The 23,089-nt window shown below is 40.7% G+C and overlaps 1 protein-coding gene across 1 annotated transcript in view; it reads right to left on the bottom strand.

The window, feature by feature from the left end:
- Positions 1–23,089, bottom strand: part of PLXNB2 (plexin B2) — a 251,723-nt gene that overhangs the window by 104,258 nt on the left and 124,376 nt on the right. Inside the window, exon 4 of the mRNA XM_066550678.1 lies at positions 11,554–11,620. Within this exon, the coding sequence (XP_066406775.1) occupies positions 11,554–11,555 (2 nt within the window). The 5' untranslated portion in view covers positions 11,556–11,620. The remainder of the gene's footprint in view (positions 1–11,553; positions 11,621–23,089) is intronic.

Below are 23,089 nucleotides of genomic sequence, written 5' to 3'. Positions count from 1 at the left end.
TGATCAGATTTCACCAGACGCTTTTGTGCCTAAATGAGCTTGGAGATCAGTTAATCCTACATAGTTTGATGCTCAGCCACTTGTGTAGGGCAGTTTCTTTCCCCAAAATGATATTCTTTTTGTTCTTATGTGGCTTTCTTACTCCTGGTACAATGGACTTTGTTTGTCCTCCCCACATCATCATCTATTAGATCATGGAATACTTAATCACATTATGAAAAGCTGCCTCCTCCTGAATAAGCATGGAGTTTTTCAGTCAGACTTGCTTTACTTTCCACAAAACCTTTCTGGATTGGTACAGCACTAATCACTTCAGAGGTTTACTCCACCCCCTCTCACAAAATCTGGTGTGCAGCCTGTTGCTTATGACCATGGGTAGCACTTGGCCTGTTGCCTCTGTACTAATGCCTGATGCTCATCACTGTGGAAAGTGACCTGGTGACAGGACATTCATGGAGGTTTGGTTTCTTCAGCATATTCAGGTTCTCACAATCCCATTGATAATGGACATAGAAAGGGTTGTGCAGTGTAAACTGCAAGTATCCATTTGTGTGATGCACAAATGTTTCCTCAATATATGTTTCTCTCCTCCCTTAGAGTGTTTGGGTCCCTAATTTTTCTTTGCTATCCAGTGACTGAGTGAATTCTCTATGCTTTCCCAGGCTATAAACTCCCTGGATTTCAAATAACTACAGGTCCAACAACTGTTGACTGGAGGAAGAGCTGAGGGAAAGTCCCAGGTACAATCTTTGGTATTTATCATTTTATCTTTAGCTCCCCTTCCAAAGGGTGCTGACACTTGCCTTGAGCAGCTTCCCTGTATTTTAAGCTTTCTTGATCCCTTTTAACAGTGGATCAAGCATTTTTCTGGCATACATTGGTATTTCTGCTCAATTGCAGGGAAAGAACTTGAACTTTAACAAGATCCCTACAAAATCACTGATTGCAATAGACATAATACTATGGCTCTTACCTTGATCCCTTCAGGGAAGAGGTTTTATTTATCATGAATAAAGATGAAGACTGACAAGCAGACTTCAAATTAAAGCAAAAGCTAGAAAATCTTGGATTACTTGTGGAACCAGCATTTAACAGCTTAACATACTCTTTATACAGGTATTATACTGCGTATTTTACCCCTTAATGAAAGCAAACTTGTCATGAACAAAATCATCAAGACCACTCACTGACAGACAAGAATTTAAATAAAATTTGCTCTTATGAGATCAATTTGTACTAATTTCCATCTCTTAGATGCTTATGCCTTTTCCAGGGCTGGTGAATGGAATCCCAGCCACTCTAGAAAACATAGTTGTATGCTGTAATGTGCATACGCTTAGGGAATTTACTTAAAATGCTCACTTTACTTACTGTAACAGCATGAACTCTACCACCCACTATTTGTATGACAATATTTTACAAGGATACTGCATATCTTGAAAGCATGGGGACAAGTTAAGCCTACAGGAGCTGTCAAATATTTACCTTGCCCAAGAATGTTAGATTTATTAGATTAATGCCAAAGATGATAAATGCAGTTCAACTTCAGTGAAGGAGTTGGCAGAACAAGACAAGAAGCATCACTGCAGAAATGCTTGCTTCAAAATCATGGGTTGCAAAACATTGAATGTGTCCCCTCCTTCCCCCACCACTTGCCTTTTCTCTCCCCTGCTAGTCAGCAACTGGGCCACAAGGCAGTCCTGTCAGCTGCTTAACAGATGCATAAGGAAGATCATACCATCCAAACACCTCACTTAGGAAACCCTCTTTATTCTCCCACAGGGTCAGTTTCAGTTTATCTAGTGAATATGAAAGTAAGCAGATTGCCCCTCTCTCCACATGTTGTCCTGCCATTTATTTCAAAGAAAAAACTTAGGTGAATGTTTTACTTTGCCTAACATCTGGGCTGGGTAGTGGCATGCAAAAGCTGGTGAAACGACAGTCATGGAGCTGTTCTAGCAGGAACAACCCATATTTCAACTTCTGGCCAGCTTAGTTTTCAGCTCTTGCTTAGGCTTGAGATTTGGTTGCAGCCGTACTCATAGCAATGATGGAAGTACTAGGGTGTACTGGTACCTAAGAGAGTGGGTGTGTGTATAAACACATCCTGACACCATTGAAGTAGAAACCTTCAGTAGGTTTACTGCAATTGAAGAAAAAAAACTCTCCCTGTCACCTTGTCAAAGACAACAGACAGACTTGCTGGGCAAAAATGTAATTTCTGTTCATTTTTCTTTCGTGAGAATAAACACCTGCTTTTGTATAAGATTACTATTTTCAGGGTACCAAATTTATTTGCAATAATGTTAGCACATTCAATTATGCTCAGGTTGTGCAAAATAGATATGTTTGGAACATTTTCCTTTACATTTTTTTTTCTTGTTTCTGTTCCCCATCTACATCATTTACTTGTTCTTTTCCTTCTGGTCCTACATATACTTCAAAGACATATTTTCAAAGAACAATTTCTCTCAGCATAGCTTGTCCCCGAGCTGTAAAAGTTTTGCTCACATATACTTCCCTCAGGAGAAACAACTTCTTTGCATAATGCTCCTTTAGGCAAAATCTATAATCATGCAAACAGGTAGAACATTCCCATGTGGGGCAGCTCAAGCAGGAAGCATACACATCTGGCAAAACAGAGTCAGTGTAGCACCACAAATATTTACACCCCAGATAAAATCTATATCCTGCAGATTGGACCACTGTAAACAAGTGCTATCCAATACATCTTTCAAGGTAATCAGCTAAAGAATTCACATGTGGATGGATGGTCTGATTCACACAAGGGTATGGAAAGCCTGGCAAATGTAACAAATCAGCTCAATTGACCACATTTCTTTCCTAGAACCATCCCAGCCTTTAGAACAGGATCTTCTTGTCTTTGCAGCCAAGAAGAGCTTTCTACAGTCATTCAGTTTCTGGATATTTCTGATGATGCACTGGCAACCAATGCCACTGCAGAACCAGGACAAAACTTTCCCAGAGTCTTCTGTAAAGAATAATACAGCTTATGTTTTACAAAGATGTTGGCTGTAAGAAGTGCAGGAGGACTTGAGGAATCTGCTCACCACCCCTGATACCAGCTGTACTCTATGTTTTTGTGTTTCTGCTCATTACAATGTAAATGGTATTGTGACCCTTTTCTCTTCTCTGGTACCCTGAAGAGACAAATGGCCGGTAGCCAATGATTTTTGGGTGTAAATTGATGCAGAGGATGCCAAGGCCAAAGTTGTGACCTGGCAACTTCAAAGTCAAAAACCAAACGAAACCAAACAAAAAAAACCAAACCAAAACAAAAAAACCCACCCCCAAACCTCAAGCACTAAAAGCCATGTTTTTTAAAAACCATGGCAGGTCCATTTATTGTCTGGAAATTTCCAGATCCATTTTTCAGGAAACACTGTCTGTGCACAAACAAGAGTTGCAATGTTTCGCAAAGTGCTAAGTTCCCAGCAACTGTAATTTGATATGATTCAGTTAACTAGTAACAAATTTAAGTCATGCAATTTTAAGGAAAACCAGCAAAGATAAACAAGACTTTTGTTTACAAAGTCATTGGCTTACTCACCGGCAATGAGAAATTTCCTACCTAAATGTAGATATTTTTGCATCTTGACATTATTTCATAACATTGTCATGTCAGCTTGATCAAATTGAATGCTGCAGTAACAGTACACCAGAATATTACCTAGCTGTCCAAAGGAATGGTTATTTTTAAATACAATGTCAATTTCACTACATTAATTGAATCAAATAAGGTTGAGACTTGCCCTGAATTTAGCCCTAAAAAATTATTAGGCAAGAAAGTTGTCTCGGTATTTAATTTTTAATTTTATCCTTGTTAAATCCCTTAATTAAATATAATATTAAATACAACATTAACTAAAGATTAGTATGAAGGTTCAAGTAATATGTTTAAATGCTTTAAAGGAGGGAGAAAAACAAAACAAGAGCACAAGTTAGGCTTATAAATAGATTTCATAGGAATTAAAAATTTAGCATAAAAAAGTATCATCCTGAATGCACAGGGCATTTTTTCATGTTTGCTAGCACAAAAGTAACAGCAAAGGTTAAGAGCAGTGGAGATGGTATATTCTATACAAAACATTGCATTAACCAAATCATTTTCATTTAGCAAAGTGACCAGTTTACCTAAGACAACTGCTTAAACAACATCATTGCTATGATAAAGCAGGAGGATGCACTGCAGGAATGGAGCGGAAGTCTCATACTATGAAAAGACCCCTAACACACCTGCAGCCAGGCTGTCCTGGCACCAAACCCAGGGGATCAGCAGCATGAAGATTTCAAATGCACTTTTGCAGGAGCCTGGTCCTTAAGCCAGGTGGGAGAGCGCCGTGCCCTGTGTAGGGAGCTGGGAGCAGCAGGGGCTGCTGCTGCAGGGGGCAAGGCAGGAGGCAGCCGAGGTGAAGGAGTGGCACTATCCTGCCTCCCCCAAGGAGTTCTGCTCAAAGCCCTGCTCCCTAGGTTCTGTGGGCTCAGAGTGCATCTCAAAAATTAATTAGATATTAAATGAATGGGGCCTTCTAAAAATTGTTTGTTTATTAGTAATTGCACAGTTCCTACAGGCATAGCATTCAGAGGCTTCCCCTGTACAGACAAGCAAACAGCAGCAAGATCATCAGCAAGAAGAGCAGCAGGACAGTGCCCTTATCTGTGCCTGTTCACACCAGTATTGTTCACACTGGTATTGTTCACTTACATGCAATTAAGAAGTGAGATGAGGAAGCTGATTTCACCTACTCAAATACAACAGTCCCATAAAAAGGCTTACTTTGTCCAGGAATCAAAGGTTTATGGAGACAAAGCCACTGTAGCATCTGAGAATGACGCTAAAAATTATACTCAAGCCCCACAATCAATGCTAAAGTCAATGCTGAAAACTGATTTGCAACAGTTCCCTCTAAGTCTGTAATGCATTTGCTTTCCTAAGCAGGGACAATTCTCAATTTTTGTTGCCAGACACAACAAGAAACTTGATGCCAATATCCTCACTTCTTTGAGAGTATAGAACAATATCCCAAATGGGCAACTCAACCTGCTTATTCTGTAAAATACCACAGGCTGACACATTGATTTGAGGGAGTTATGTTACCATTCCCATTGCATGCTAGGAGAGGGAAGAAACCTGTTACAGTGTGGGTGACAACCATGCAGTTGTTATCACCAACCTTTACAGTAAGAAAAGGACAACAGTTTAGGCTGGTACCTTTGACAGAAATTTGTCGATGAATCTCCTCTTTGCATCCCCCCCAAAACTTCAGATTCACCTTTAATATGACAGAGAACTGATGTGAAACCCTATTTTACTGCACCCAGCTTTTCTACTTGGCTTTGCTAAACTTGGGTAAACTGCTTTTTGCCTTCTCTTGATCTCTCCAGGATGCAGCAGCCCTTGCCAAAAATAATTTTCCCTCACAATTCCCTTGCAGAGGTTTGCACTGTTTTAATGCTGTAGCATCACATATCCTTCTAATCCCTGCCCACACATTTTAACATTTCAAACACACAATTATTTATAAGCAAAATGCCACCAGGGGTTTGGTGAGGTAAAGTGGTTTAGTGGGGACTGAAACTGGGGAAGGGGGAGAGGGGAGGGTGAGTCATCATTTGGTGTTTTTAATCCTTCACTCCTCCTCTATTGGGCTTTGTCATTAGCAGTAGCATTTACTCACTTTGAGCAGGGCCAAGACAGCAAACAAGTTCTCTGAATTTGAAAGCCAGACAATTCCAACTCCTAACTCAGCCATGCACGCCTGCTCCAGGCTGTTCAATCCCTTGAGACCCCCTTTTGTAGCCTAGCTTTTCCCCTCCTTTAAGTGCCAACTCATGGACAGCCTTTGGCTAGGGTTTTGTGCATTCCCACCTGCTCCTGCAAGAGGGAGAACAGACTGGCATGGAGTGACGCCATCCTTAAGTTTTGTGTTGCATTCAGGGCTGGGCATTGCCACACCAAATGGAGCAAACAGGTTACAAAAACTGTTTGCACAGACAAAGCAAGGCACTTGACAATCACCACCACTCCAACTAAAACACCATTTGGAAACAAGTTGCACTGCACACTGAAGGGGAGACAGCACTTGTTCAAAATCTCCTCTCCCTTTCAGTCGTTGCTCAATAGAGCAGCAAAAAACTTGTCCTCCAGCCCAATTATACCACTCTGCTGATGCTGGAACAAAAGGAGAGAGAGCCATGACAGAAATAACAAGATAACCCGCATCTCTAATGGAAGCAACAGCAGGAGGTAGAAGAATTAATTTCTGTCACACACCATTTTTCTTTCCACTTCAAGCACCCTCTCCCTCTCTAAAAACTCCTCCTATACATGTCCCCTGCAAAAAAGAAAAAACATCTTTGAAGAATGATCCTCCCAAGACTACCTATAGCTCATACTTTTTTCAGTTCCATTGAGAAACAACTCTGCCTTAAGGTATGAGAGCTGGGCAGTGCAGGGATCTGAGCCCAGCCTGAGAATTGACAACATGTAGGCTCCAGCTCTAGGCTTTTTAGGGCTGCTTAAGTTTTGAAAAAGTCTTTTAAGTGTGGATGCCTCAGGTTCAGCTTCCATACATACCCATGCTTCTGCACCAAAATACTTGCACTCAGTTTCAGAAGACTGAGTACTCTGGAGTTCTAAGCATAATTTAGGACAACTAAGAATATGAAGAACCTTTGAGAATTAGACTACTTATTTCAGTAAATTAACTAGGTAGCAACTGAGAAAATGCTGATGTTAGACAGTATTTAGCTTCCTGGGCTATAAATGGATATAATTTTTACTTACCTGACAGGTGTGTCATGAGAATTAGCTAATATTGACACTTTGATCTTTAAAATGCTTTGCCAAGTATTAATTAAAGAAGGAACATTTTGCATTTAAAATACCAAGTATTTTGAAGTTGAATTTGTCTCCATCCCTCTCCTAAAATGGAAAAGAATCTACTGTTTGTTTTTCTACATATTCCCCAGGAGATAATTTCAGAGAAACATGAGAAAGAAGACTGACGTGCGGGTCTGTGTTTCAAGGAGGAAGAATGAGCACCTCTAAATAAATAGCTGTGTTTTGTTGCAAGAATTTTCTCTCCTGTGGGTCTCCTAGCCAAACCTGTAAATCAAGTGTTACTGGATTAAGGAGAAAGGTCACTCATACCCTCCAATAAACCACATTTTTATAACTAACCTACAATGGTTTTTTACAAGACAAGTCTCACAGAGAAGTATGAGAAGTACATAACACGTTTCAGATATTCAAGTCTGCAACTACTAAAGTGTGGCCTCATTTCTCTATAGAGGGAAAGGCACCAACATATGGGCTAAACTCTATTGCAGTTTATCAGCAGCTAGAGATATGAAATATGTACGATGCTGTGCAATGCTTTTGTTAGATGGGTCACTCTGTAGGCTTCTGCTAGAGGAAAATGGAGAGCCAAGGCTTGCCTATGGAGCCAGCTCTCTCCTAGTGACTCCATGCTTGATAAGGGCAGGATGAGGGCAGGACTTTCACCATGGGCACTCTCATTGCAAAGATCTAGCAGCAAAGGCATGACATTTGGCCTTTACATGACCCAGTGAATATAAACTCAGATTAGAGGGAAATAAAAGATTGTATTTGATAGCATGTGAGAGAACAACAACATAAATAAGTGTGCTCTACACACCCTGGAGAGATCATTATGCAGGGCTTTCCTGTGGTTGTTACTGCTGGTGGTTACAGCCTGACCTGGTGTCACAGGCTACTCATGCTGGTAGTGCAGAGATGTAATTTCTTCTGGAGCTGAAGTATTCTCCTTAAAGTTAGCCAGGCAACACAGGGAGACCGAGATGGAGGGAAAGAAAAAAGACGGGGCGTAGGTACTGGGAGATGCCAGAAACCACATGCATGTAGCCAGATGCAAGCCATGTGTAGTGCCCTTGCATGCCCTTCAGGGCTTCAGTGTGACAGGGCAGAAATTCTGTGGGAACATTCTGCAATGTTCTTGCCCACAGCCCAAAGCATGTAGAAAATAGGGAACAATTTTTGCATGTTTTGGTGACTTAAATTTTATGGATCTAAAGAAGTGTCTTAGAGGTGATTCTTAGAGGGACTTAAGTCTGATTGATTGTCATGCAGAGAATTAAAGTTCCTTATGTGACCCCTTCATGATAGTCTCTGTAACGGGAGGCTTCTTCCCCTGTTTCCCTGCCTCATTTCATGCACAGCACAGACATTACTTAATGAACTAGTAACTCCTTAATATTTATTTTTCTCCTTATTATCAAGAGTGTCTCTGTGCTTTATATACCTCCTCCAAATGTTGCTGAGAATTATTTATAGCATTCACAATATAGAAGCCAAGCTCTTAGAAACAATAATTAATTTTACAATAGCCAGATGGATCCTGAAACTAAGATGGACATTTTTGAGATGGACACTGGTTTTGAGAAAATATTTTATAATTCTAGAAGTCTAAAAAGCATCTCTGTAGACCTTCCAGGAAGAACCTGCCTACCAGCTAGCAGAGCTTAGTGACAGCACATGACATGATGGGGTCCTCACCCTCCATAAGGGTGTTTGAATCAGGCTATTTATGATGCCAGTGCACACATTTTACATAAGGAATACTGCTGAGAACAGTGAAAAAACACTCAGTGCTACATTAAGAACTCGTTCCTGGGATCGCAGATTACAAAATGTGCAGCAAGAACCTAATTTTGGTATCTAATCAGGGCTGAGTGTTCTTCCCCTCATCCTGTGCACTCTCTTGCCTGTGCTCTACTTGATGGTGCCTGCTCCTGATTCCCCAAGGTACACACTCTCCTTCCTTCTCCTTGCAGTCACTGCCTCAAGATTATTTTGATGTATCATCAGCATAATTCAACACAATTGGCTTTTCATCATCTCCACCAGCCCATTTTATGTTTTTCCTAGCCTTTCCTTATTTTTGAGTGGAACAAAACCCTCACTCTCTCCATTTCTTTTCGCCCCTTTGTGAGGTAAAGAAACACAGCAAGCCAACATTTCACTGGGTTTATCCAGCATTCCAGCTTGTTGTTTCACCTATTTGAAAGGTCAGTCCAAAATTTCATTGGATGAGAATGAGGAAGGGCAAGTTTTTTCCACCTTCTGGCTTTACAGGTAACCAAAGCCAAAATTCTACCAGTTATTCTGCCAAACCATTACAATGTATTCAGGCTCAAGTTTCAAACTTAATTTTCAATTTTGACTCAACCAATATTTTTAATAAATATTTCTAGATGTGTTACACATCAAAATGGATGATTATAAGAGCAGGTGCTGGATTTCACAGATTCAGGGCTCGACCTCCAGTCTGTGAGTGGCTGCAGGTAAAGCCACTGCTCCTCTTGGTTCCCATGATGTCCTCTGATCTCTCCCTTCAGCTCTCCTGTCTTTGTATATGAGAATATCTCCATAGCCACTTTTGAGATACAAAACTAAAAGTGTATGTGAAAAGGTATTTTCTGCTCTCCACGAAAATTTGTTGATTTGGTATTACTGCAAAAAGCCCAGCCAATGTGAGGCCAATTAATTTTTAAAAATTAGTAATGTTTAGAAGGATAATGTCAGATATGTGTAAGAGCCAGATCAAAAAGAAGGTTTACATTTAGGAGCTCAGACTACATTTGCACAAAATCAAAATATCAGAAAAATAACTACTAGAGATGATATTTATTTTCACATGAAGGACGAAATGCTAGCATCCATCTCTGCAGGATGTGTTTAGTCCTCTGCCAGTTTCAGGATCAGCTAATAATCACATTGCCAATATTATACTCCTCAGCTTCCTAAAACACAGCTCTACTTCATGTCTTTGTTTCCACATACATACATGAAATTAAATTTTAACTGGGCAGATATCTTTTATAGCTCAATTGACATTCAAATTGTGCTCTCCTGCTAAACAGGCCCTTAAAAACTACAAAGAACAAACCAACAATATTCTGCTTATTTCACAAAAAATAGTAACTAAAGATAACCCTTCCTGAGTTTCCCAGAAGTAACAGTTGAAGATCGAGTGGTGAGAAAAATGTGAAAGCAACTGGCAAAAAACTTCTGCATGTACAAACTTGTCACACACATGGGATAGTTCAGGAAGTGTCACTGGCCTGAACAGGGTCATTTGAAATGTATTTTTAGGATCTTGAGGCAACTAAAGTTGACTCAGTAAGTTACTTCAAACTGCATTGTTTTGCTCAAGACATATTGGAAGGTTTTAAGGGACTTGATTTTATCCTTTATAAGCCTACATATATTTCAAACTGGGCTAGATATGAGTAATGGAAAGAATCAAGGCACTGCCTAATCTGTAAACCTTCAACTTAGGTACAATGTTGTGAAATCTGACAATCTTCATTTCAAGCAATCTTATATCAGTAGACAACTCTACATAAACCAGACAGCACTTTGCAATGTTATATGCAGCTCCTGCTGCTTTCAGTACAACTGGTCAGCCAGTAATTATTGAAGACAAGTTAGGAAAACCTGAAAGGCTAGAATTACAACTGTCCCAGCTTGTTAGACACTTAAGACATAATCACTGTCCTCTTTAACATCTAAGTCATTAATTCTATACTTTATTCAGCATTTGGAAAGGCTTAGTTGCCTGCTTCCAAGCTCATCAGTCAGGCTCTGGGAAAAGGAAGGTGAGATCGTGGGAAAAATGTAATACGAAAAAACCACTGGAACGGATCTGTGGTAGCTGGAAGTTCATGACTATTGCTGCCCTGCACATCAGAGCCACTCAGAGTCTCATGGGGAAAGACTTGCAGAGACAAAGCTTTGCCTCATACACAAATATATACATACAAATACACATGTGCAGGCACACTGTTAGGGGGTTCACATTATTATGAAATACAGCTAAGGAAACCAATTACTTTAAGAAAAATAATGGCGTATTCCCCAGCAAAGTAACAGTTTCAAGAGGTTCTAGAAAATGAACCAAAGCTCTTATTGTTAGAGAACTATTGACTCCAACTTTGAATAAGAGACCTCAAGTGAGCAATGATGCACTTAGCCTGGAACTTGCAGCTGCTGTATTTCACTCTAAATTGAATTGCCAATCCACGGTGCAATCTTTTTCTACTATAATCTCACATCTTCAGGGCAAGTATACCAAAAATTACTATATATGGGGTGCATTATTCCAAGTTAGGCTGGATTCCTCTGGAAATGGAAAATATGTCTGCATTACTGAATTTAAGAATCCCTGTGGGTATTATATGGGAGTAGTGGTTTTTTTTATCTTTTTAAGGGCGTTTAGTGACAACTTCATGTCATTTTTCTTGCAAATAGTTCTTAGGCATGCAAGTGACTAACAGCACGTGGCCCCATTAAAATAATTTAGGTATATATTAGCCTATAGACCCATATAATAGATATTCTATACCACACACACACATATGCACAGTGATCAGATCCTGCATTCTCACCATAATAAAAATGGCTGCCCGATTTATCACGATTTATAGTATCACCAATGTCAATGGTTTGCAAACATAGATAATTGACACATGCTCTGAAATACTTACATTCACTTTTCCACTAAGTCTTCTTCACTATAATCAAGTTATTTTCCAGGACAGTTTAATCTTCTTACTAAATAAAAGAAGGCAACAATTAAAAATATATTCATATGCATTAAGCTATGTTCAATCACATTAAATTTATGAACTTTAAAATATGATTTAAGATCATCTATAGTGTAATATAAACTTGTAATTTGTTTATATACAGTCAGTTTTATTACATTTTAAACACAACTTTATCACACTATAACTTTCCATCCTGAAGCTAAATGGGGCAATGTTCCCTATTTCAATAGCTGCTAGGATAGTAAATCAGATGGTCAGTTGCTCACAGATGTACAACTAATTACTGAAGAACTGAGAGCTAAACTGATGTATTACCCAAAAGAATGCCTAGCATTACAGATGGGTTATTGTATGACTTGGTACTCCTCTAGCCAGAGCTTGAACATGCTCTGACCAGTGGCAGTACTTGGCACCTCCCCTGACCAAACATTTAAGAATGGAAGAGAAGCAATGTCTGTCCCTTTAGGGAAGGATAAAATACCATCAAATATTTTTTAACATCACTGTATATGCCAAAAAGTGGTAACAAGAGTTCATGTAGATCGTTCAACATAAATGTGAAGATGACAACTGTCCTCAAAAAAATATCCCAAGCAATAGACATAGTGAGTGTTGTCTGCCTCTGTTCCTTACACAGTTATTTCTCAGTTGCTTTTAGCAAAGCAAGCAATGCACAATCAAACAGTTTGCAGCACAAGCCACCATATGTACTAAAAGACCACCTCATGGCAGTTCCCAGGCAAAAGAGCCCGAACACCTGGCAAAATCCACCACCTTTTCCCCAAAGCCATCTCATCTCAACTGAACATGACTTTTAGACTCACATAACACTGGCTTTCAGGGAAGTAAGACACAAACATCTGCAGGACTTTTATTTTCCCTTCATGTTTCTTGAGGCTGCCCAGTCCTAAACCAAACTTATTTTGCTAATGTTCCATGGAATTTAATTTTCTGTGCTCATACCCTATATGCAGTTGCTTTGTGAAGATGTTCTTTAGGACTAGGTACATTCATCTCTTTGCAGGGAAAAGCTGTGTGAGGGAACAAACCTTACTGGGTACAGGATGAACACGTAGGCTCAGCAAAATTGTGAGATGGGAGAAGAGCTGGGTGAGATATTTAGAGCACAGCTGCATGCTGCAGCCTAACTGGAGAGTCTAGGATTGGACTGAGGAAGGTGATAGGAGGGAAGTGTAAAGTAAAGCAGCCCAGCCAAGACACAGACAAAAAAATTAGACTGTAGGACCAAGGTAAAGGGCAGATTTCTTTCTATGTTTTACCAACAACAGGAAAAACAGATCTGATGCAACTTAAACATGTAAAGGAAAAGAAAATTCAGAAGTTAAAAGGAAGGACAAATGTGAACCATTATCATCCTGTTGACAGCCAAGAAGGAAGGAGGTGGAAGTAGTCAGCAAGGAAACAAGACTTGATCCTGCTGAGAAGTTTGCTTTAGATATCCATGTTTTCTCTTTCCTTATGAGCATTTTTGCAAGCACTGCTGAACAGTGATTTAGGGACGTCTTGCACAGTTGGTTCCCCATCCAGCCCTGCAGATGCCAGAACTGAGATGCATGGAAATTAGTATTTGGCTGAGCCTTGAAAAGTAATCAAATGCTATCAACCCTAACTGTTATGGCCAGCCAGCTATACCCCCAATAATAAAAGTATTATTAAAGGTATATCCTTTGCTAAAAATATCAGAAATGTATTTATTGAGAAAATTGGTTCTGCCATAACCCAGGACTTGGCACAGAGTCATCTAACTACTTATGTGGCAGATCTCACATGGATACACCAGGCATTTCAGTCTGTAGTTCAACTGTGCCAGAGAATGATGCTACCAAATTGTATTCAATTTTCTGTGTTATAAAATTGGAAGCCTTTTTCATAAGAGGCTTGGGACACAAGCCAGAAATCTCGCTCACTGTCTCCCTGTGTATTCAGACTGAGTCATCAGATTTTCCAGGTTTCTCCACTCAAATGGCACGCTGCTTTGGATGGACACAGGTGGTACCATCTGCCACAAGGCTTCTTTGGTTTGTTTGGTTTTGTTTCTTCCTTCTACCTCCTGCTCATAGCACAGCAGCTCTTTTTCAGTATCTTACACTGGATATCTTGTTTTTCATGGTATTTGGCCAGTCAAAATGGACTGTTTGAAATAAAGGAACTTCAATACATATTGTTTGCACAGGTCTTCTAACAGCTGGAGGCACTTGCAAAGTGACCTGAAGCAAAAAGTACTTCAGCAACGTAGAGAAATTGTTCTTTAAAGATGACAGAAACCATGAGCACAACAGAGCAAGTGGGTAGAGGGATGGAATCTAACTTCAGTCTAACGAGGCTAATCTTCCTGGTTCTTCTCTCTCCACTAGCTTGACAGAAAGAGTCCTGCCATAGATTGCCTTGTGGATTAGGAATCAATCTTCAAGGTCTCAAATGCCATTATTTCAAATAGATGAGAAAATCAGGCTGATTGGTTGTATCCAAGTGCAAAATTTTGCAAGCAGGCAACATGCTGCCCTGGCACTGCAACTGCCAGGGAGATAATGGCTTCTGAAAGCAGCAAGGAACAAAGTGTGACACTTGTTCTGCAGTGCCTAAAGCTGATGCTGCTGTAAGTACGGGTAAGAACATACTGACTTCTTTTTTTCTTTTTTTTTTTTTTTTAATGTTTGCTTCTAGAGCTAAAAACAGATCATAAACCACTTTTTTTTGAGGAAGGATCTTGTTTGTTTGTTAAAAAGGGCAAGCACTGGGTCAGGGATGGAAAGCTGTGCTATCTGGTTCCCAGACAAAAACCTAATTCCCCTGAGCCTTCAGCTATATGGAACATATGGAGCAGACTTTCATATAGACTTTTACATGCCCATGGAACTTTTATCCAGCTGTTGAGCTAACAAGCACAGCACCCTTGACAGGATGGAGCACATAGGATAAAACTACACACTGCTTTTTGAGCTTGATTTTGAGAATGGATCTTCATATTTCAGTGAAGACTCTATAACACTGAGACCATGTCCACATGGAAACAGGATATAGAATTTAATATTAAAAACTTTAGGGTGATATCAGATGTCAACCTAATGCTCTAAACATTGCAGTGTATTTAGATCTCTAATTAACTCAGAATCACACAATATCTGGCCAATGCATCTTCTTCCCTCATCTTCGATTCTCTAGCTTACATGACTCCAGGTCCTCCTTGACCACAGACACCAGATTTCACTTCCTCCACCTCCTTGACCACAGACACCAGATTTCACTTCTAGCACATGAGCTCTTGAGTTTTATTACTGACTTTCTTTCTCCTCTGCTTGGCTCACTGCTATTTTCTTGGCTGGCTCTAGACAGCACTTTATCAGAATGTAAGGACACTGACTTTTTTTCCTGAAGCCTCCCCCTTCCTTTTGAGAGCAAATGGAGCCAAGGCCAGCTAGCATGACACACCCCCTCCCTGCAAGGGATCTATTTGTACAACCTGGTGCACTCCCAGCAATGCAAGATGCTCCCCAGGTCATGAGCATCACTCAGCACAGGGCACAGGAGACAGACCAGCATTACACAGCAGAACAATGTTTACTCTTAGTTTTCCAGGAATTCAACATAATCCAGGCATAGCCAAATTTTTAAATTACCCTGGTTTCATCCAGGACAGAGTTAATTTTTTTGCAGTAGCTGTGAGGGGACAGAGCTTGGAGCTGTGTGGGTATGTCTAGGCTGTTATTCTATATCATCCACATAATCACTGGTGGGGGCAGGGAGGGACGTGGAAATAAAGGACTCTTATTCTAGGAAGAAAAGTGTGGCTTTTGGGTCACACAAGAGTGGTAGGATAGCCATTGTAAATTTTCCCAGGCTGCACCACCTCAGGCTGGCTGGTGAGCACTTATTTCCATGTAAATCACCCTCTTTTTGTATACTTTTGCTATTAATATTGCTGCTCTAACTGTTCATTTTTCTATCTCATTGCTGTTTCCAGTAAATTCTTTCTTATCTCAACCTGTAATTTCCCCCTTTTTATGTCTCCAATTCTCAATTCCACCCCTGGAGTGGGAAGGGGAAAGAAAGCAGGGTGAGCAAGTGAGTGATTGGTTTGGGAAGAGTCTTGGGGATATGGGGGGCACTTATCTGAGGAATGCTGTTCCATTTATAAACCATGACACCCAGAATTAAAAATTAACCAAAGATCACAAGTTCAGTTTTCCTTTCACTTTCCTACTCCTTTGAAGTCCTAAAACACTATTTCTGTTTCCCTCTGTTCTCAATTCTCATGTAGTCCTTGTAGTCCTCTTTTTCTTTAATCCTTTGGCCTCCGTGGGACAGGGAGGAGAAGAGGCAAAGAAACATATGGGAAAACGAAGCAGACTGCCATCTGTGTTTGTGCTGACCCGAAAAACCAATATAAACACAGACCAGTTACACTAGCTCACAGTCGCCAGCAGTTTTCAAAGTACTGAAGTAGCCCAATCATTTCAAAATACCTGTAAGCATTTCACTGACAAGAATTACTAGGAATCCTGTGTTATTCTGGTGTTATGCAGACTTACAGGTAGCTCTGTGCTTGCCATGAAATATTCTACAGCTGCTGCTTTGGTTTAAAACAGCCCCAGCAATACCAACCATCCCCTCTTCACAGCACAGTTGTTAACTACTAACTGAAGAACACAAAAATTCACCAAAATTGTTCTACAACCATTACTGTTCAATCAAGGTAAATCAAGTGTAACATTCAAGAACATTGCTCCAGAGCCTCATACCTCAAAAAAGAAAATCAGAATCTGTTATATTACATTCTCCCTTTCATCTTCGTGTCACTGAAGGCATTCCACAGGCAGTTTTACTTCTGACAGCACGATTTTCAATCAGTCCACTCTTGCCTAGATTTGAAATAGGATACTACATGAAATTGGATCCTGGTAGCCTCAAACATGCCCAGGCTTGCAGAGGGGGTAAAACAAAAAGAAAAAGAAGGGGTTTTTTTAAACACAGGGTGCTAGTAAAACTGATTTTAAAGTGCCACTTCATTTCTCTCAACTGGAAGTAATATATTACCTCTATAAAGTCTTTTATACTAAGTTCTTGAAATTCTTTATTTACACAATGCCATTGGTGCTCACCTCACCTTAGAAATACACATTTTAATAGTCAACCAAAGTGATACAAACCACCAAAGTAAATAAGACTACTTTAAAATTGGCTTCACTACTTTTTCCCATATATCTTCCAAGCTAGTGCTGAGTCCTGCAGTCTCTTTCATCATGTACTCAGTACGCACACAAGAATTTGAAGGTTTACTCCTTGAATTACAGAATGCAGCCTGCCTTATTGGAGAAAGGAGCAGGCATGACAGTGTGAGTGTGAGTGTGAAAAAGGAGAGGAAAAAATGCAAAGTGTAGGAAGGTAAAAAGAAGCAAAGATTGTTAAATGGAGAATGAGGCATGTATAAGAGAGAATAAGAGACATAAGGAGACAGCAGCAAATAATGGTGTGGAAAACAAGAGGAAAGACGTAACAGAAGGAAAAGTTTATCTGAGCACTGTAGGGTTTTAAATGCATTTGTAGGACATTGAACAGAGAAGAAAGTACAGGAAGAAGTGGAGAGATGTGAATTTTATTTCTAATTTTATTTAAAAAGTAAAAATCACCCAAAGTTCACTCCTTTGTCATCCTGAACTGAGATGTCCACTCCTCTGAAGTGGGGCATGAAAAGATGTAAGGACTACTGGTATGATGAGCCAGGCAAGCCTCACCTGAGACCAGCTGGATGGATCAGTGAAGTTTCCAGTGTCTTCTTTTATAGTGACTGATTTCTCCCATGATAGCCCATTGCACTGCAAATTTCATTCTTTTGTTTGTTTCTAAAAGGGGAAAAAGGAACCACTACAAAGCCTGGTTGGAAGTTTGAGTGAAATTTCATCTTCCCCACTGAGAAATGTATAAAAATCACAACCTTCTCATTAATACAACAGTGGCCTGGCTGTGCCTTTTGCTGAACAGATCAGAAAGCATCACAGCAATCCAAAGTTATAGCAGCAGGAATGTCTCATTTGTCCACCAAATCCAGTGAACAAGGTGAATCTCAGCCTAATTGCAAGCAATATAAGAACACTTTCCTCCTTTAAATCAGGCAGAAGGGCTCTTCTCATCTTCAACAGCTCTCAGAGAATCAGCCTGATTCCCTCCACACTCTGCCTTGCTTTCTCTGTGACCTGTCTTCCTAATCTGGAATCCTTCAGAGCTGGGAACTGGACCCCCTGCCTTGTTTCCCATCATCTGCACTGATTTATGTCTGCAAGCCAGGCCAGCTGGCTGCCTGCACACCCAAAGAGCCCATACACCCTGACACTGTTCACTTAAGAGAAAAACAAAAAAATCCCCCAAACTCCCCTCCCCCAGCCCAAAAAAGCCCAACAGCCTGGTGAGGCTTTGCCTGCCAGGTTAGACCTTGGTCTCTCCCTGTGAGCCTCATCTACCTGCGCTGCTGGCCAGGACACTGCCCTGGCTGGGGCTGCTCTGCTGGGGCTGAGCCCTCTTCTGCAAATACTTCAATGCTATTTCCAGGCTGGAAAAGGGTACTGTTTCCAGTTCACTAAGAAAGATAACATATGTTGACACTTTTTTTAAAAAGAAACCATTCCAAACAGCGATAGGAGCTGGCTCGGGCAGATACTGTCCTATCTGGCAGAGCAAGTCACAGCAGGTTCTGTAATCGCCGGCTCTGCAAACACTGATTCCCCCCACTCCTCCATGGGACCTTAACTTGCCCCGTGCTCCCGAGCAGAGGATGAACACATCTCAAAGTACTGACAGGGAATGGCTGGGCAAAATCAGCTTTTTTTAATTTTCTTTTTTTTTTTTCTTCTTTTTTTAAAATTTGTTTTTGTTTTTTTGTTTCTTTTTCTAGATGTGGTTTTTGTTGGTGTTCCCCTCCCCCCGATAAAACATCTTTCACACTTACATGGGGCATGAGCTACAGGAGTAAGAGCTTGGTCAGTTCAAGCACTTTTTTTTCCGCCAGCAGAGCAAACCGCGTTTGGATCCACACGAAGGGAAAGGCAATATTTATAAAGGAAGTTCCCACACTTCCTCTTCAAACAAATCACTTCTGGCTGGTTTTGCAATTACAGACCTACCGTGAAAAGGGGGTGGAGGAATAAAAAAACATTGGGTATACTATTTCCTTTTAAAGTCACTTGCTCCTGAAAATCAAGCTTCCAGAGAGGAAGGAGTTAAGCACTCAGGACAAACTGTCAAGTTTTCAGTAACTAATTTACTCTTCCTGTAGGCCTGGAGGAAATCCACAGCTGCCACAAATATTCCTTGCTCATTTCAATACTACTCGTTGTGAAATGGATTTTAATGGCCAAGCGAAGCCATCCAAACCGCAGATGTAATTAAAGCCACTGAAACCGGCTCCACAGAAGGCTGGGAAGTGCCCCGTGCCCCACCTGGGGGCAGATGCTGTGGCAGAGGCTGGCAGGGTGGCAGTGGTACCAGGACACCTCATCCTTGGCACAGCACACGGTGCTGCTGCTGACAGGATGGATCCTGCTCACCAGGAGGGTATCAGGGCTCACAGCAAAGGCGCAGCAGGTGATGGACAGGGAGCCAGGGGCTGGCTGCAGCTGGGACTGGCTGTGCCTGTGCTACCAGTGATCAGTGCCTCTGCAGGGCACTGCTGCGTCCAGCCGGAAGCATTTGCTCTCACCCAGTTTTCATCCCATGCTCCCTGGGTTACAAAGCTCTGCTGCCCCAAACCCATTTGTTTGCAGTGCTAAAAACCTCTTCATCCATAGGCAAACTGTATTTGACAAGCTAATTTCCCTCCACACAGAGTGGCTAAAGTCTGCAACACTAGCATAGGAAGTAAAGATTTTTCTGACAATTCACAATAAATCAGCTTCCTATTTGAATTGACATACCTTAATTTCTTCTGCAGTGAGTCAAACTACTAGCTTACCCAAAAGGTTGGTAGTCCCCTGGTATTGAAATCTGTATTAGATCCATACCCAGCAAAGGAATAAATAAAAGTTTTCCCGAAACTCTTATCCAAAGCGTGGGAGGATGGAAAAAAAGATCAGCGTACCTTGCTGAAAATAGTTCTTGAGATAAAAGATATGATTGCTCTGGCACTAACCTCCTTCCCTCCCCTCCTGAGTCACAGTGAGGTGCAAATGCCTTAGAAAACTCCCTGCCCCTACTACACACTTTTTTTCATGTTTAATCTTTGGTTAGAACACAATTGGATTTGGGCTTGATTAACCTCTCATGCAAAAAAATTCCCACACCTTTCAGTTACTAATTCCATTTGATAACAGCTGCAGAAAACTTGCTCCATATTTGTGAAGTTAAATCACTGCCAAATTCTGTTTTCTGGTGCCAGCTGCTCAGAATAAAGCTAAAAAGCTTTCCAAAACAATTATATTTAAATTATTAATTAACAGCACTTGGAATATTATGACTAAAATCAATTAGTTTATGCAAAGGTATATACAAACCTGAAACATAGTAACAGTGAAAGAGATTCTTAAGTTGGTGAATAATTAATACAGCCTTTCATTTGTTTCACCTCATATGCCAACTAAGACAAAAGGAAAGCCATTAATGCAAGTGGATCACAAAGGTAACAACATGATTATTACACATATATAGCCACTAAACTGTTTAAGTGAAAAGTTTGCAGGACCAAAAATACTTCTGCAATATCAGGTCTAGAACAAACTAAAATACAGTTTTGACCATCTGAGAAAAGAAAAGAAAAGCAGAGCTGCCTCCTCAGCTTGCTTGCTGTGGGTAAGCAGGAAGATCTGTCATCAGCTGTAAGAAGTTAGGTCCTCTGAAACCTCTGTCTTCAGGCCCACAAGATTCATCCAAGTGGCTTCCCACTTCTGGAAGCAAAACACCATTGTTTGGCCAATTACCTCCACATTTTTTACCATGAAGTCATGTGACTTTATATCCACATACATACTGCTTCCTCTCAGGCACAAAAGAAGCATTTTCCTAGACTGACATGCTCCAGGATTCTTGGCAAAGCACAACTCTAAAAAAGTGGGTTTTGGTCAACAGTGTGCAGATTTCCTGGGGATTACCAGAACTACATACCTCTTGTTAAAATATGTTTCTGTGACATGAGGTGATGTTACAGAAGAACAGCATAAATCATTATTTCCTGCAAAACTAAAAGCTTAGCATGTGTTAATTTACAGCATTCCTTAACTTGATTATGTGGCTAGGAATCAGCAAGTAGTTGCCATTATGCCAGTGGTCTGACACTACCCCACTTTCATCCTATTTAACCATTAAATTTTTACACCATTAAAAAAAAAAAAAGTTGGATTTGTACATATTTGTTTTTATTTTCAAAATTACTCAGAGTATCTCTCCAGAGAAATGTTAGAGATTAAAAAAGTATCTCACTAGGAGAACATTCGTTGCCATTTAAATGTTGAATTACAGCAGAGCACTAAGAAATGACGTAGGTGTTTGATCAAAGAGTTTCCTGTGTGCCCTGTTAACAGCTCCTCTGTGCGAGGCAACAATAGGGATATTTTCACACTGTGCAAACATTAACTTTGCCACATTTCTGCCTCCAAACTGGAGGCTCACCTGCTTCCCTCAATACACACCATACCTTCTCCTTCCTTGTTACATTACTCCTGCTGCCCTTTTTTTTGAGCTTTTCCCCAGAGTCTCTTTTATATCCCATCAGCTGAAAACAGAGCCAGCAAGATTAGATTTGAAGTTCCTACCTCCTGACATAAGCAGACTCAAAAATCTAGACAAAACAAGCTGTCCCATTTCTGCATTATCTGTGCACTGATTTCAGAATCTAAAACCCTTTTGCTCACCAATGAGAAATGAAGTGGCTTCCTTCATTATAAACTTTCACCAAACAATGCTTACCTAACTGTGACACAAAGCCTGTCTTGCCTTGTTTGGGACTGTCTTGTACGTGGAAAAAAAATTCCATGAGGCTCATCTTCACCTGCCTCTTAGGGTACTGGAAATGAAAGATTTTCCATTCTATGACTGACCTGCTTTCCTCGCAGCACCCCTCCTTACTGGGTCAAAATTTTTACACTCCTCCTAATTCCATGCCTGCAACCAATATGCACTGCCACCAACCCGTTAGCACATACTTTTCATATCTTTCAAACAGATGGTAGTTTGGGGGTGAATTACACTTGGTTTCACAGCTAGCCCAATCCCAGGCACCGTGTCATCACCACAGACAAGAGCCCACAGATCTGCTTCCTTTGCCGTTAAAGGTTTGCTCCATCTTTGCATCGATAAAGTACTTAATGGAAAAGAATGTGGTTTAAATATTCCCCAGACCAGGAAGACTTTTTAAGGAGCAGCTGTAGCTCACTCCACTTAAAGGGAAAATTGGTCTTTTGGCTGAGAGATGCCCTCCATTCTGCTGTGTTTGGGTCCCTGTGGTTACAGAGCTGCATGGAGGATGATCTAAGTGATGTTAGAAAGGCAATGCCGTGGTCTTTCTAGCATGAAACCTATTTTGTACCCTGTGCTGAAAGAGCTCCTGACATATTATGGTCTGTAACATACTCGCGTTACGCCTATGCCATAAACTGGCCAGTTTTGATTTCCGGGTCTCAGAAATAGCCAAAGAACTAGAAACAAATTGTTTTGCCTCTACTTACAGAGTGTAACAGTGAAATGAAACCCTGGGTGAATGTGATGATTTTCCCCTCTCTGTAAAGAAGTTGCAGTTTTTCTTAGTATTTCCTCTACATAGAAACACTGTGCTAAGGAACCACTTGCACTGTAGGACCCCAAGCACCCCATGGCAAAGCTGTCTCTAATTGGCACGCCTATCTGCCCATCTCACCCAACAAAAGAAAGCATTAATCCACATCTTCAAGAATTCAATAGTCATTTAAGCAGAAGGTCAGGTACTTAATGGGCTGTCAAGTTCAGGCTGTCTATCCCTCTGTCTTCCTGGCTTCCCAAGCCTTGACTGAAGGTCCTCAAGAGCTGGGTACTTTGTTTTCCTGCCAGAGCACTATGAAGGCTAGAGCACAAGTGGCTGCTTTGCAAATTTAAGTTGGGATGACATATTCTGCCTTCATTGAAAGAGAGAGGGGGAAAAAAAGCAGCCAGGTACAGAGCAAGGCCTGATAAGTATACTGAGGATGCTGTTTGTCCTGTATTACTGGCATACTTCATTAGAATGTGAATATTCAGTAATCTGCATTGTGCTTTTTGACTCAAACCGTATTATGACTGCTGCACTTTTAGGCTACCTCACAGCAAGGATAACTGTGTGTAAACACTCTGTGGCATCGAGTGCTATTAAATATTATATAGAATATATATATATTACTATTTATATATATAATACACACTAATCTTTTAGTAGCACTAAAGGTAGAGAGCATGATTGCACACATTTCCCAGGTCTTTTTCAGTGCCATGAGTTATGGAGTGAGCTTGAAGCCTACAGTCT

Source organism: Molothrus aeneus, chromosome 5 (genome assembly GCF_037042795.1).
Source record: "Molothrus aeneus isolate 106 chromosome 5, BPBGC_Maene_1.0, whole genome shotgun sequence".
Classification (NCBI taxonomy): domain Eukaryota; kingdom Metazoa; phylum Chordata; class Aves; order Passeriformes; family Icteridae; genus Molothrus; species Molothrus aeneus.
The sequence above is the reverse complement of the archived record's forward strand: the minus strand, read 5'-3'. Positions and strand labels throughout refer to the sequence as shown.